The sequence below is a fragment of the Aplysia californica genome, unplaced genomic scaffold (assembly GCF_000002075.1).
Source record: "Aplysia californica isolate F4 #8 unplaced genomic scaffold, AplCal3.0 scaffold00705, whole genome shotgun sequence".
Taxonomy (NCBI): Eukaryota; Metazoa; Mollusca; class Gastropoda; order Aplysiida; family Aplysiidae; genus Aplysia; species Aplysia californica.
This window is the reverse complement of record NW_004797975.1, coordinates 181354-197954: the sequence shown is the minus strand read 5'-3', so window position 1 is coordinate 197954 and position 16601 is coordinate 181354. Positions and strand designations below refer to the sequence as shown.

The following is a 16601-nucleotide window of genomic DNA, read 5'->3' as shown; positions in this document are numbered from 1 at the left end:
GTGTTTATGGGTGTCGGGAGGGGAAGGAAGGATGTTTTCTGAATTTTGCGTGGGTGGGTACCTGCTTGTTATTATTTATTCATTATTTATTTTGGAGTGGTGGTGAGGATGCGAATGTGTCTATTTTTTATTATAACAAGTGCGTGCGTGCGCAGGTTGAGGGAAAAAAAGGAAGAGAGGCGGAAGGGTTATAACCGTAAAACAAAATCGCAAGTAAATTGTAGGTGGTGGGTGCAAAAAAAAAGGCCACCATTTATGAATACAAATTGCAAATCAATGGCACAATAACCCGCATTGTTGTAGAGTGTCTATCTATCTATACAGTCTTCCCATTGTCCACCACTCCCTCCCTCCCTCCCAGTCCATCCAGTCGTGTGGGCGTCAAGTCTCAACTAAGGCTCCAAACTACATTTTTATAATAATAAAAGTAGTAAAAGTAATTACACGTAGAACGAGCTGTGCTCAGTTCCGTGTAATATTGTAACCCGGATTTCTGCCTTTCTCAGCCCACGCTGTACTTCTCGTGCTCCTCCATTACCAATTACCAACCAGCCGGCTCGGTGCAGCGGCGAGGCCAAAAAAAAAAAGAAGAAAAAAGTGGTTTGTGGCTTCCAATTCCAACCATTTCGGACCGGCGGTAGAGAACATTAGCTGGGGGAGTAGAAGTGTGGCGGGAATACTAAAGTACTTCCCTGGTCCACATGTCTGTGGCCATTAGAACTATTCCATGTATTTCCATCAGTACTCGCGAGTACTTGTCATTTATTGACCATTTATTCTGGAAAGTGACTGAAACCACACCGTCTCGGTTCACTTTTCTGTCCCAACGTAGGGCTTAGAAGATATAGAAATTAGAATGTACGGTAAAGTATACGTGTATTTCTTCTCCACTTCAGTAGAAGCTGAAACTGAAAGCTGGTTCATGTTATTATGGTTACCAGTTAAACTAGCCAGTGTCACTTGACATGGTTCTGGTCAGTCTAAAATTACCCACGACTGTTTCCATAAAGTGTTGCGCATGCTGTCTCTCGGAACTCTCCAATACTCCAACCTATTCCTTCTTGATGAAAGAACTGAAAATATATGGTACCTGACATACGACAGTATTTTTTTTTAAAAACCCATGGCCTACTTAAACAAACGATGTACAATGGTGACCTCTAATTTCTTCCGATACCAGAGTTTCACAAAGATCCTATGGGGGATGTTTCAAATAAATTGTTGAGTAAAAAAAATGTGTGTACTCAATCACAGCAAGTATCGAATAGTGCCCACCACTTTTTCATTCTCTGTTTCTCCTACTCCTAGGCTATACTATTCTCTAGAACCGTGGGTGTTTGGAGGGTGGTCTGGTGTAATTTGCTCCTTCTTTCCTATCAAACATCTGTCTTCCTTGTCTCTCCTCTTTTTTGGGGGTTTGTAACTCCCTTATAACATCACAAACTCTAATCTTCGGCACTTATATGACCTTATTGCGTTGCAAGTGCCGTAAAACTCTTACGAAAAAAAACCAACAAAAAACTTTAGGAACCCCCCCCCCCTCCTTCCCCTCAAGAGGTGGCGAAGCGTTCCCCCATAGGCTACTCGACCCTGGCTCAAGGTTTCGAAGTCTGACGGACTGACTGACTGGTTCTGGTGCGACACGACATTCTGAAGAGCACGTAGTGAAATCCTGAAGCTCGCCCAAGCCAACCACTTGCGGTACGTTGCAGTGCAGAGTGCAGACAGGGCAACAAGAAACGCGCGGTTTGCAAGCCTGCTTACCTAATATTATAATACCTGCTCTTTGCAGTCTCGTGCACAGCAAACATTGTAAATGAAGAAAGCACGGCGGGTAGCCTAACCTTTAGAGAAAAGGAGATGGTCGGCCGGGGTTGGGGGAGGGGGTTGGTGGGTGTGTATGTTATGGGATCTTATATTGTGCGTGTGTGTATGTGTGTACGTGCGCGTGCGCGCGCGCGTGTGTGTATGTGTGTGCGCGTGCGAGTGTGTGTGAGGGGTGGGGGACCGTATTATCTGGACACGACACGAGCATACATATAGCATATAGGCGGGAAAGTAATTTTGGCAAACAAGACTTGGGCTATTGAGAGTATGGCGGTTATAATTTGAAGTCACACTAGATCTACGTCACTATGTCATGCGCAGCTTTGTTAGTGTTACATTATATTAGTGTTAGGATAATTGAAGCAAGCAAAGTGTGTAATACATATGTAGAGTAATACCGGTATCAGAACGCATACCATCAACGCACAACATACTTACAAATACACAAGGGGCTCAAATATAATACTAAGTCCCCCCCCCCCTCCTCTTTTGCGGTATTCGTAAGCCTATTCTAAATAATTTTTCTCACACTTTCTCCCCGAGGCACACACTTTTTTGGTCCCTATCCAATCAAACTCTATTATCATTAAGTAATAAAAGCCATGATCAATCAAGGGTGCTGTAGAGCACACCATTAGAAAATGCAAGGGCCTGTTTATTTGAGTTTGAGAAAATATAAAGAGAAGCGCATATTTAAATGTAAAGGCACAATAATGGTTATTTAGTCCAAGTCCAATACAGACAGAAACAGTTGAGGGAAAGTAACACAATAGGACCTACTACTACTAGTGGCGCCCTCCAACCACCCATGTCCTGCTTGATGCTGAAAAGGTTGTAAACATAGTCGCTTTAATTAAAAAGGAGTCCTTTCTCTTATAATTCCACATCTTATAAAATTTAATAAAGCTCTAAAGGCTGCTTGTATACATGATGTATAATAAAACAATAGAAGACCTTAAAAAAAAAACCCCGGCCACTTTCCATTTCCTCCAAAAGTTAAAAAACCCACACCATAATGAGAGCGTGAGACGTCCACCTGTCTAAGATGGGGTGCACACTACGGAAGGCTCGACTCGGTCGCCTCAAAATAAAAAAACAAACGTGTTTGTATTCAGTTTCAGTCAGGCGACCGAGTCGGGCGATCGGCCCGATCCGGCCGTAGTGGGCACCCCGTATAATAGACAACCACTTTTCTCCTCGACAATTCCGATTGTACTTTTCTAAAGCAACAAAAGAATGGGGAGAGTAGTAAGGGGGCCAGCGAAGGCGAAAAAACAGGACATCCGGTGTACCGTAGTTGTCTGACCCATAGGTTATTGACCTGGTTCCGTCAAGAGCAGTGATAGTAATAGTAGTAGCCGTACTGTTCATGTCTTCCACTATGAAGGCTACATCATCATCAGTGCCTTTCACCTCTGGCAGGGTATAGGCCACATACAAGCTCCTTCCATTATCTTTGTCCTGGGTCATCCTTCCTAGCTCGTTCCACATGAAGGCTATACTATAACCGTACAATTCGCGCCTATCTCGGCGAGTCTAGTTTGGCTACATTTGGGGAATGTCCGTTGACGGTCGACAGACACCATGACCATAGCTAAGGTTGTTAACCCCAACATCAAGGCAAGGTCATTGATCATATTCTTCGGCAATATTTGGGTATGTCCATTGACGGTTGACCAATGCTAAGGTTGTTAACCCCAACATCAAGGTCATCAGATTCTACGACTCTATACTTCCTGGCTCAGTTTGATGTCAAGAGTCACCAGCAGTGGTGGCAATGGTGGTTTCTCAACACAGATTCTTGTTGCGACTGATTGTCAGACTTAAGGAAGGCTACCTGTGACACTTTTTTCCGTTTCCTGTTTCTTCTTTTGCCATCCCCTCCCCTTTGCAGTAAAATGAAGTAAGAAAAACGAGAAGATAGAAAATGAGCCTATACGTATAGATCTAGTATACATTTTTTTAAAACATTGATAGCTATGGTGGGACAAGGAAGAAATTTATAAATCAAAACACTTGCAATCTGAAATCTGTTCAGCAATCATAATGACATATTTGTCTGAACGCCCCAGTTCCCATTCCCTTGCCTAATTCAAATTACGAAGGGAGGGAGATGAAGTAACGAGCTTAGCCAAAGAGTGACAGATTAGATAGAGACAGGAAGTTCCTGAGATATGAACTGATAGAAGTAGAGACTGCTGACATTTTGATTAAGAGCCAGCAAAAAGTGCAGAGTTTTATTTCAATGAGTAAACAAATCCGTGCCCGTGCCAAAGTCATAGACGCAGGTCTGCAAAAAGTGGTCTTCACCTGACTCATTCATAGACTGTTACTGTTAGGGATCGTTACTCCCCCAATACATTGTAGATCTATCCTGTTTCGTTTGCACTGGTGAAGCAAAACTGATCAATAGAGAGAGATACTTACACTCCAAGTTACTGATGAAGCAAAACTGATCAATAGAGAGAGATACTTACACTCCAAGTTACTGATGAAGCAAAACTGATCAATAGAGAGAGAGATACTTACACTCCAAGTTACTGATGGAGCAAAACTGATCAATAGAGAGAGAGAGAGATACTTTCACTCCAAGTTACTGATGGAGCAAAACTGATCAATAGAGAGAGATACTTACACTCCAAGTTACTGATGAAGCAAAACTGATCAATAGAGAGAGAGAGATACTTACACTCCCAAGTTACTGATGAAAAGCAAAACTGATCAATAGAGAGAGATACTTACACTCCAATGTCACTTGTTTTTCCAGCATTATTGTCAAACTCAAACAAGTCTGCTGACTCACTTTTAAAATAGATCTATTTTACGCTTGACCAGACCCCACAAGACAGATTTTCTCTCCTTACATTAGATCTACAAAATTACGACAATGTACACCGTATGCACAGTAGGCCTACTACAGTAATAAATAACCCCTCATTGCGCATAGTAAACAAAAGCTGTGAAATTCAAGCTGGTACATGTACCTCTGTATAATGATTCAAGAGTATGTTCGGTGCAAAATGTGAAATGATATCTGATATAATAGGTAAAACACCCCCACCAACACTATCAGGACTTAGGAGGCAGGACCATGAGTTTAATGTCCATCTCTGAAAGGACTGAACCAAACAGGAACGTCCCGGTGTATGCCTTTCCCAACAACACAGAGTTGGACTGAGCTGAGGCTCGAACCCCAGAACCTGCAATCAGCAGCAATCTCATGATTATGGGTCCAGTACCCTGAACACTAGGCTACCGACGCCATCTGCACAAAGTGTGACCAAACACGTAAATTCTAAGAACTCATTATAAATACTTATACCTTCAGACAAAGCAGTGATGGTGAGAAGCAAAACTACACAGCTGACTATTATTACTTTGAAACTCATCTTCAAGACAGACCCCAAAAAGCATTCAATAATTCATGAAAGCACAAGATACATGATTTGCACCAAGAGCTTGTGTACACACCAAGACTTCACTAGTGCAAACGAAACAGGATAGGCCTACAATGTATTGGGGGAGCAATTGAAAAAGATACATTAGAAATGAACATGTTCCAAAGTGATTATTTGTCGTTGTAACTTTAATAATTAATAATAAAGGCATAAATAATCAATAGGCAAAATAGACCAATGTCATGTAGGCCTACAATGATAGAGAACAAGATGAGAGAGTGAAGATAAAAAGTAAGCATAGTAACTTATTCTTCCTGACTCGAGCAAGCCAGCAGTCCAGATAAAAGTTTTCTACCTTATCAGTCAGTAAACATTGATAAATCTCGTCAATATGTGGGAACTAAGACTTTTGTCTCTAATAGTTACTTGGACTTTGAACTGCTCTGTCAAACAGAAAGCTTTTTGTTCCCTTTCTCTCCTACAAAGACAGATAAAATCAGTTTAGAATGTGATCTAATCATTTTTACATGACATGATAGAGATTTCATTACAAGAGCCTAGCATGAATTTTTTCTGTAGATTTTAAACTTTCACTCCCGCACACAGGTGCACTGCTTTGTGGATCAAACTGCAGTATTTTTTGCAGCAAATCACAAATGGCCACTTACACTGTAGCAAATCAATTATTTTCAAGAAAATTTCAACCGTTATATATTAGCAAAATATATCAAATTAAGGGAAAATGAATTTTCTTAAAACATCAGTATATAATTTACTTTCCCCATCCAACAGCAATAATCCCCCTGATGGTGATTTTTATATTAATTTATAACTAAATAAGCTTAATTTTATCATGATCTGAGATAAAATACGTCGCAAAATGCAAAGTGCAAGACAAGCATGATAACAAACTGTTCTTGAATGTTTGTTTTTGTTTTAGTTTTAGTTGAGGTTTTACGGCGCTCGCAACTGTCGCAACTGCATAAAAGTATACGGCTATACGGTCATCATATGAGTATGAGCGCCAATTCTTGAATGTAGTTGGCAAGCTAAGTAAAAAACCATAATAATGAGAGGACACTTTTTATAAATCGCTCCCACTGAAATGGAATCATACTTTTGCTGGGTCAATTCATTACTTGGCCTTTGAAGTCAATGATGAACCTGACCAACCTTGTGAATGCAGAGAAGTTCCATGCCTTGAGAAAGGACAACAATTTTTTTCTCAAGTATCTGTACTGTTAAAAAAACATTTGATACAATAAGTTCTAAATGCTTCTACAGTATTCAGATTTCAAGCAACATTCCATGTAAAAATCAAGACCACAGCCTCTCGTACAAGAGCACCATCATCATCTAGAGCTCTCATCAGCATGCCAAAGGACATGTCTTGAATTTAGAAAAGCTACCACATTCATGTCTTTGGACTCAATTAGACAGACTAAGCCTTGACTATAGATAGGTTTTACTACATGTATTCACATTATAGATCTAGAATCTAGATCTAGATCTAGATCTAATATCTTATTCTAGACTCAAAATATTATCTAGAATCTACTTTCTAATCTAGATTCTAGATCTAGAATCTAGCTAGATAAAGACTTGTAACACACATCTACAATCTGGCACGGCAATGCCGTGACTGACGGAACCCGTTCTAGATCTAGATCTAGATCTAGATTTCTATAAAATTTTTGATTCAGTCTCATACTCATTGTCAGAGTGGTAGGAGTATGATACAAAGCCATGTATTTGGATCGAGATTTAGAGATGTACATATTAGACTAGATCTAATCATTATCATTTGTGGTGATCTTGAATGATCTTGATCTCATTACTTATTCTACGGAAATAAATCTAGATTAGAGGTCTATTGCAGTAGGCATCTAGAATTAGAATCTAGATCTAGATTCTAGCCTTGTGGCGAAATCTAACGTAGCCTAAAAAAATCCAAACCAAGACCAACGGCAAAGGAACGTCAAACAAAATGACTTCCGAATCAACTTCAGTCTAAAATCCCAAGAGATAAAAATCATTTGCATTCAATCTTATAACTTGAAATTCGGTTGCAATTAATCTACTTCCCCTTCCCATTTGTTAAACAACTGGGGGAAGAGTTTTTGAAATTCAGTCAAAATATAACAAAGGACAAACAAAGGAGAAAGCCTTGCCCAAAACAAAGTTATCGTGAGCTAAAAATAGAATCTAGCCTAAAGTAAAGGCAGCCGCGGCAATGCTCTCCACCACGGGTTTCTCATAGGCTAGGCTAGCCTAAGCTAATAAATTATGTTGATATTTTAGCCAATCAGCGTCGTGCTCACATTCGCTGCAGAGAATAGCAATCCACAAATTTATTCCCAACACAAAATTTAACTTATCAAAGTATAATTTAATGATACTCACCGGTTCTCATTTAATTTGGTAGAAAGAAAATCAGTCTTAGTGAAATTGATAATAGAGGTAATCCAACTTCTCCATTCGGATCGATTACATTCAGCGCACAAGCAGGCCATGCCGCGGTGCATTGTGGGACGGAGTATAAAAGGCTTGGTCACGCCCCAAATTTCGTAGTCAATGTCGGACAGCCTACCCCTGAATTTTCTCCTGAACATACTAACGGGCTAGTGTTTAGGAATGATTGCTTTGGGAGCCGATTCCCGGGACCCACAGCTTGATTCATCCTTTGCCAGTTTCCCTATTTCAACATTGGGAGATGAGGTGAGAATTTTCATCCTTTTTTAAAACCAATTTATTCATTTCTTGTTGTTTTTATGCCACTTCAGTTTCCGTGGTTGGGTCAATTCTCCTCGTCCATCTCAAATGGTCTCTACTAGAATCTAGATCTAGTAGATCTTTAGACCCAGATGACAAATCAGTCGAAATGAGGGCTGGTCGTCATTGACCACTCCAAGCTCGGTGCCGAATTGTCTTGACTATCTTTCACTTGATTCATGTGGGTTTTTTTAGTGGTTCAATGGCTCTTTCGAGAGTGGACGACGTTCCTGCTCGACTCACTGAGATTGCAAAATCCAAATAGTGGGCGCACGTAGCTTTTATACCCGCTCAAACCACGTGACGTTGGTCCAATGGAAGCCCTGCATTCCTGACCAATCGTAGAGCTCGGATGTGCCACGCTGTCGCTGCATGATTGTCGAATGGCACTCTGCTGCGTGCCGTGTGCACAGGGATTTAGCCCTCTTGTTCAAGTTTTTCCCCTCTTGCTGAAGCTCGAATTTCTGCACGTTGCCAGTGACCTTTGATGTCCTCAAGATTTTTACGAGCACCATGTACCAAGGGACAAAACCCACTTTATCATTACGAAATGCAAGTTTGCTGAGATCTATTGCTTCCCTCTATTGAATTGGTGTTTTTTGGTAAACAGTGGATGGTAAAGTTTTATTATTTTATTTATTGTTGTGGCTTACTTGATAGTTTTACTTCCAGTTACTCAGGGGCTTGAATGCTTCACTCGTGCAGATAACACAGGACAATGCTGTACTGGGATGTCTATGACTACCCAGGGGCAACCAGCTCATATCCCTCTTGAACTTTGACTTTAGTAGATATTTTAGAGAAGTTTCAGAATTTTGAGCAAACCCACTACAAGAAGCCAGACTTTAATGAAAGAAAGTAAATTGATTTGTGGAAGAAAAATGTCGTGCAGACCTCAATGAAAGATAGTGAAATGATTTGTGAAAAAACCCCACTTTTTCTGTTTTCTGTTTTAACCTTTTGCAAGTATCAAGCATGGTAATTTGTTTAATTTTTTATTGTGGAAGCTCTTAAATAGCGTGAAATATTTGTATAGCTGCAAAATTAGTTTTTTTAAATGGTCTGTTTTTGTAATTTTAAATTTGATACACTGTTGCGTTCAAAGTTGATAAGTAGCATAAACCTTAACCTTCATTTGACTTTTTTTTTTTCATCAGCTACCGTCACTGAGCTGTGATCTCGGTGACCTGAACATCTCTTCCAATGAGATTGACCAGCTGCTGAGGCAGAGTTTTGGGGATGCTTCATTTTCCTTGGACACTCACATGCAGTTTGACTCAGAGGTGCCGGACAGCTATGGCTCACAGTCACCATGCGATCTGAACTTCTTCTTGGAGGATAATTCGAGACCCAGGGATCTGAACCTCTCATTCCCCGGTGAAGGCAATGTCTCTCCACTCTTCAACACCCCTGCCGATGCACCCCTCCCCTTTGACACAAGCGTGACCCCACCACACTCGGGTGGGGTGACGCCTCAGAACATGTCCCGTTCATCTTCACCCACGTGGAGCGAGAGCAGTGGCAGCATGAGTGCCAGCAGCTCCACCGTAGCGTCACGAGGTACCGGACGGTCGCCAAAAAGTAACAACCCTGTTCCCCGCCACAAGAGGCCATCTCACAAGCGTGCTGAAGTCAAACGGAGGGATAAAATCAAGGTATACATCCTGAAGGAACTTATCTTGTCCGTGGGGTCTCAGAGGGGAACCCTAATAAGAATCTTCCAGATCAGTATGAACGATGCATTTTAAAGTTTGTTAACAGTATCAGCTCAATATTGTCTTAACACTTTGCCGTCATATTCTGGGGAAAATCCAAAGAAACTGGGCGGTAAACATTGCCAATCGGCGAGAAGAGGCAGCCAAGTGTTTAAGGAAGTTCTGAAAGTTGAAATTGAATAAAAATCATTCTTTTTTTCCCCCTTCGAAATATTGAATGGCTATGGGTGTTTGAGAGGAAGGGATATATAAAAGTAGTGAAATAGCTGACTGCTTCCCTACACTTATTACTGGTTTGACACAGCAGATCAAGCTTTCATTTCATTGAATATTATTTAACAAACTGGAGGGGGGGAAGGGGAGGAAGAATAAAAGGAATGTGTGACGAGGAAGAGGCGTTTATGAATAAGTGATAGGGAGGAGAAGAAAGTAGGATGGAAGAGGGGAGGTATCTCAGATTTGTTGAACAGCATGTCTTTTTCTCTTTGAAATACTATTTCTAACGTACAGGTTCTTTCAAACAAGTTACCTAATATTCTTTGGCCTCTTCGTTTCAGACTTGTCTTGATGACCTTAAAGATCACGTTCCCTCCCTACGTGATAAGGGTAAACTCAGCGAGTCAACAGTTCTTACTAAAGGTGAGGATCCTTTGAGTTTTCTTTTCTTTGCGCTATTATTTGTCTGCCTCTATCAATAACCTTTTTCATTTTCAGAGACGGAGGTAAGAAATAGCACTGTGTTTTGTTTAACTTCAACTGAGACCAAACTGGAAACAAATACTGCCCCAAAAGAAAAAAAAATTATTTGATTTGTGCACCATTTCAGAGGTGTATTTTATAAGTCAAACGCTACACAGGTGCTATGAAACTTTCTTTTTCCTATAATTTGTTTTTGCCCTTTTTTTTTCATTTGCATACAATATATTTATATTATGTGGTAAGGCTGTATCTAGTAGTGCTGTTATTGGAAGATTGTATAGTTGAGTATGGAGGTGTGTGAAAGTTCTGTGATTGTTGCTGTAGTGCGTTAGATGTGCCCGTTTAGAGGGGCACTTGACCCTTATTCTGACCAGTCTCCCTCTTTTAGCGGCTGAGTACATTCACCAACTGAAAGACGGTTACAAGGACCGAGGGAGCAAAGCAGCAGAGCTTCGCCGGGAAATTGAGTGCCTGAGCTCAGAAATTCAGTAAGTCTGTTGCGCCGGCCAGCACATAGACTGTTGTCAACCAACCGTCCGTTCTTCAGAGTACAATAGTGGTCCGCGCCACTTCTCCCTCTTCTTGGGATCACGGCTTGTTCCCAGGCACTGTGAAGAGTGAGAGGAGTGGTATAGTGTGATAAGTAAGACCCAAAACGGCGTGTGGGTAACTATGCGTGTGCTTAGTTCTTCAAATTATACACATATTTTTTTACCACTCCTTTTGTTTTTGGGTTTGTTTGGGGTTGTTTTTGTTTTTGTTTTTTTAATATAGTTTTTTAGTTTTTGTCCCTCCTCCCAAGTATTTACCTATTTTTATTTATTGCCCTTTTTTACACCAAAGAAAGGAGTGGTGAAAAACAATTTAAGGCAGTGAGATTAGTGTGTGTGTTTTATACTTATACATATGTTGTTGCCTCGTGTAACAGCAAAAGTGCTTGAAGTCATGAAAATCATACTCATAAAATAGGCTACCTATTTTGTTTGGGACTTTCGTCGCTGAGTGTTTTGTATAAGAGGGAAAGTACTCAGATGACTGCAATTTTTAATTTTTCTGTATCTTTTCTCAACTGAAGTGGAAAGTTGTGTCTGAATACTGTACACTTTCTTTGATAACCTGAAATGAAAAGGGTTATACTTGATTTTATGACTTCTTGTACATTGTGATCCTAACTTCTGAACTTTCTTTTCTTTACAGGTTAGCCATGGTATTATTTATTAGCTTTTTAAAATTTAGCAAATTAACCTCAATTGCTTGTAGCATAGTTATAATGTCTAAATTAAGTGATATTGTATCTGATGGAAGTGAACTTTTGATAATATTCCTCCCATTTATAAAGTTAATGTTTGTATCACAAACATATTTAATGTAACAAGTAATTTATCATTTAAATTTCAGGTTTGAGTAAATGAAAAATTTCAACAAAATAAAAGGAAATATATATTACATTTAGATAGGCTTTGCAGTTTTTTCTATTCTTTGTAAGAATCTTCCTCCTCCTTAAAAGCCAGGTCTCAGGTTTTACTTTCTAAATCTGATGCCAAGTAATGCATCATAAAGGCTTTTTTATTGAATTTTGTATCACATTCATTTTTCCTCAAGTCTCTTGGTGCTGTGTACAGTCAAAGCTTTTTATACTTGTACCGCCATTTGTTACAATATCATCACTAATTGCCAACACTTTATTTCTACAAGGAACTATGACATAACATGGTAAGGGGGAAAAAAATCAAATACCAGGTCAATACTTTTGTATTTTTAGTACTAAGTTGTACACACACGGATCATCTCACCAGTTTCAACTTGCTCAAACTTTATGTGATGAAGTTTTGTCTTGAAATGGTGATGAGTGTGTGTACACACATACAGGATTGAGTTGTACTTTGTGACTACATCATTATTTTTTTTACTACACTAGGTTGAAAAATTTCTCTTCTCATTTGTACTGCGTTCAGAATGTTTTTAAGTAACTAAGCATAGCCTCATTGCCGGCCTGGAGTCTTATGTATAGTTTGTAACAAGCATTAACATTGGCTGATGTATTCTAGTATAAACCATATCTTTAAGAAAACTGGTAATACATTCTGTCGTTTGTAAGAATTTGATTAGACTACATGTGAAGCTAGCCAGTCACACCGCACACTGATGTGTCAGAGGGTAGGGCAATTTATTCTATCTTTTTCAACAGAGCGGCACACTTACTCTTAGCACAACTTTTTGTGTAGCTCTGCGTCTCAGCATTTGTCAACAGAACCAAATGCACTGGCTGATTCAGTGTTTCTTTGTATTTGGACCTATTGCTTGAGGCGGGCAAATCGTATTGATAACAAATTCTTTAAGTCCATGCTAGCTATATTATCTAAGAAAAACTTCTATGTGATTCAAAGGTGTCGGTGTAAAGAGGTTTGACTGTAACGCACTATTTGGCCTTTTGCCTCCTAAATTGATTGTATCATGGCTCAAGCAAGTGAAAACAGTTAATCTAATGTCCCTACAACTAATCCAGTGACTCCTGCAGGACAAAAACCCTGAGGCCTGAGCATCTGTCAGGTGAACCTTTCTTCACCTGATTATTTTCTGTTTAGGTGAGCAAAGATGAGTTGTACATCAGTGCTGTTATTTCTTACAGTTCCTTTCAAGAAAATCTTCCAGCGGCCGGCCTGAAGGAAGAAGCCAACTCCTCACCATCTCTTGATGATCTGTTTCAACAATGGGCCTCCGAAGGAAACTGGCAGAATCGAAAATTCTTTATAGTATCCTTTTCTACTTTTTGTTTTTCTTCATTTGTTGCTTATATTGTTATTAACAAAAAAATTTGATGGATGTTTGTTGGGGGTGGGGGGGGGTTGTTGATTTATAGAGTGTTATATCACAGTAATTTGAAAGTTCAGAGACTAATTTTCAACAAGTATCATACATGAGTAAGAGCAGTTTATTTTTTAAAGTACATATTATTCACATAATACAATTTCCTCTTACTGGAAACATTTAACCGGGGATGGGAACAGGGTGTAACAGAGGGACCGATAACATGCAAAAACATACTGTTTTGATGCAGAGAAGAGTTGTCAACCTTAACCCAGGTGCAGTTCAGTTCCCTCACTTCCAAGCTGTTTGAAACCTTCAAGGAAGTAGTCGGTTCAGCTACGACTCTGGACTCCTTGGTATCCAAAGCTCAAGAGTGGCAGGCAAAATACTTAAGTCTCCCTGTCCTCAGAAAACGTGAGTATTGATTGTCGGTAATCAAGTTTGAAGCATTCTTTGGGTAATCCATGCTTTGTTTATATGTTTCATTCTTCGATCATTTTGGGTATAAACTTGTTCAATACCTTCCTCTTAGTAAAGAAAGATTATAACTGCATTATATTTTCAGATTTTAAAAATTGTTAGTTTGGAGAAACAAGAAAAAATGTTCTAGAATTGAAATAAATTTAACATTTTTCTGGGAGTTTCAGAGTGTTGCTGAAATACTATATGTATTCTCTTGTTTCAACGTCACTTTTTTGTTGAAAAAACTCAGCTTATGGAACATTTTTACAGTGAAAAAGATAAGCTTTATTTCTGCATCTATAAAGTTCAAAGGACCAATGAGGTGCTCCTGTTTAGTTTCTCCAACAGCACAAATGATTTTTATTTCACTCCACATGTCTATAAAGTTCTTGTTACAGCACGGTAAAGCAAATTTTGAAAAGATGATTGATCACTTGAGGTGCATTTTTGAAAATTAAAATTTTATGCGTTTGATTTGTGTTGTATTGTCAAGTATGTTTTGTTTTTATCCACAGAAATCTTGTCAGGAATGCTTAATCTGAGCAGAAAAACCAGTATTGTTTCAGACTCGGAAAGCCTGAAGCTAGAGTTCCAGGAAGGAAACTCATGACGCTAAGACTGGGTGCCAATGGTTGCCCATGCTGTAATGTTGAAAATTTATTTGTGTTGTAAATATATTGATGTTAAAGTCATTGAGCTTTTATTTCCATGTACAGTGTCTTCTTTCTTTTTTTTTTTTTAGTTTATTCAGTTCATGACTATAATATATTATAGATATGTACAAACTCAGTTGTCACTGAGTAATGCATAACATCTTGTTCTATAAAAGTTTCATACCTAATGATGATGATAACTAATTCAGTGACTGCTTTAGTGTTCGAACATTCGGGGATGATGGGGATGGGTCTTCCTAAGAAGGAAAAGTTGTGGGTGCAGTGATGTTAACTGTGTTAACAACTTGTTGTAGCCTATGTGTGATGCATGGATTGAGATCCAACTAGATTTTGATACAAAGCTGGAAAGATAGTTTTGGACAATATAACATCATGCATCATACATTCTTCACGTCTAGGAGTGATAGAGCAATCATATTCTCAGGGAAAGCCTTCACGGCTGTCAATCATGGATATTATATAATATATGACTATTCTTTTCTTGTTTTGTCTGAATACTGTAAACCTCATTAGCTCTATCACTCTTAAAGATGTGCTAGCAAGTCTTGAAATATTGTGGGGGGTTTTTGTTTCATTGTTCTCTGCCGCATAATAATTGAAGAGAACTATCAAAAGTTACAGCCATTGTACATTGATTTGAACGCCTGTTTTAAAAAAGAGTCTCTTTTTAACCCTATCCGTACGTCGTGTTTAACTACCGTATCCATACGACGTGGGGAACTGTGTCACCGCTTTCAAAGAGGAAATTTACTTGTTAATTCGATCCGTATGCTTTGCATAGCAGTCTGTCAAAATGATTTTTTGAGAAATACTGAAAGTTTCAAAGAGATCTTCGTACTAGAAGTATTCTAAAATGTGAAGAATACAACCCCGGGAGTACAAAATGATCCCTGGGCGTACGGATAGGGTTAAATGCACAAAAATACATTTATAAATATATATATAGATAGTAATAAGATTAATCAAACATATGAAACAGTAACTAAATTATAAAAACCAAATTCAGGATGCACAAATCTTTGGCACTTGTGAAAAGATATAAAATATTGCTTCAAGGATTGCGAGTGGAAACCTGCTGCCTAAAGAGTTGGCAGCTCCATTTTCTTTTACTCTCTTGCTGTCTTTAGTTTTAAAATCGTAATTTTTCTTTTAAAGAAGACTACCCGTACAGAAGAAAATTTTCTATGGTTCGCCTTTTAAAAAAATGGTTATAATGTAACTTTCTTTCCGTACACACGCGTACATGATATATTATATATATCATATTGTAAATAGTGTATGTTTGTGTCCAACCACAATCATGTGAATGATAGGCTGACTTTGATTCCTTGAAGGAAACGGTGGAGTCATAATGTCATGTATATAATTTTGTACAGGTTAGAACAGATATTTTGATGTTCATATACTGCTAACTGAAAATGACATTAAATTGCCTTTTGAAAGATAAATTTGTGCTTTATAATCACATTAAAAAATGTGATGCTTTTTGTTCTTGTCCTTGTCCTAGAATGAGCATTCGTTAACCCAGATTTATTGAAACAGTTCGTTTTGCATGCATTATATAATATTATATATCAATGAATTTGTTGGGTTTGATTTTCAGTTTAGCCTAGTCTGAGGTTTGAGTAATCCAAAACCAAAGTCTGAGAAGCGGAAACATTTCGAACTATTTTATGGAGTTGTCCACAATTTAAGTGCACCGGTTAGTAATGGGGCATTCTTCACTGATGCCTCTATTGTGCGTGCTTTTGATGTCAGTTGTAAAGAAGTTCAGAAAAAAGAGAATTGTATTTTTGTAAGACATTTTCTCTTTCCTCGCTGCCACTGCCATTGTTGTGATCGTTTAGGACGAACCCTGACTACAGCTTATGCCAAGAAATGAAATGAAGAGTGAAATATGGCAAGGTTTTAACAAGGTGTGCAGGTGTTTTAAGTCAATTGGTCTACATGTACATGTATTCATGTAGCAAAGTTTAGGCCTTGCCTGTGACATTATTAGTCATCGACAAATGAAAAAAAAATCTGTATAGAGATGGAATTGGGTGCACAAGGTGTGTTAGCACTAACACGGCTTCTTCTACCCGGCACTATTTGGCTAGCGTGACCCTATGTTGAATGTGGAAGGAGTGAGATTTTGGCAGAATTCAAAGTTAAAGTGATGCTGAGCACCGCCCTGTCACACACACACACACACACTCTCTCTCTCTCTCTCTCTCTCTCTCTCTCTCTCTCTCTCTCTCTCTCTC

The 16601-nt window shown here is 38.9% G+C and overlaps 1 protein-coding gene across 3 annotated transcripts in view; it reads left to right on the top strand.

The window, feature by feature from the left end:
- Positions 1 to 15803, top strand: part of LOC101862834 (MLX-interacting protein) — a 21285-nt gene extending 5482 nt beyond the window's left edge. For 2 of the 3 annotated variants that reach the window (XM_005108634.3, XM_035972482.1), the window contains 6 exons: positions 9155 to 9652; positions 10270 to 10351; positions 10800 to 10899; positions 13041 to 13164; positions 13501 to 13633; positions 14197 to 15803. In XM_005108634.3, the coding sequence (XP_005108691.1) occupies positions 9155 to 9652; positions 10270 to 10351; positions 10800 to 10899; positions 13041 to 13164; positions 13501 to 13633; positions 14197 to 14291 (1032 nt within the window). In that variant the 3' untranslated portion in view covers positions 14292 to 15803. Of the gene's footprint in view, positions 1 to 7696; positions 7944 to 9154; positions 9653 to 10269; positions 10352 to 10799; positions 10900 to 13040; positions 13165 to 13500; positions 13634 to 14196 lie in introns of those variants that run through there. The other variant, XM_005108632.3, reaches the window with a different exon arrangement.
- The last annotated feature ends 798 nt before the right edge of the window (positions 15804 to 16601 follow it).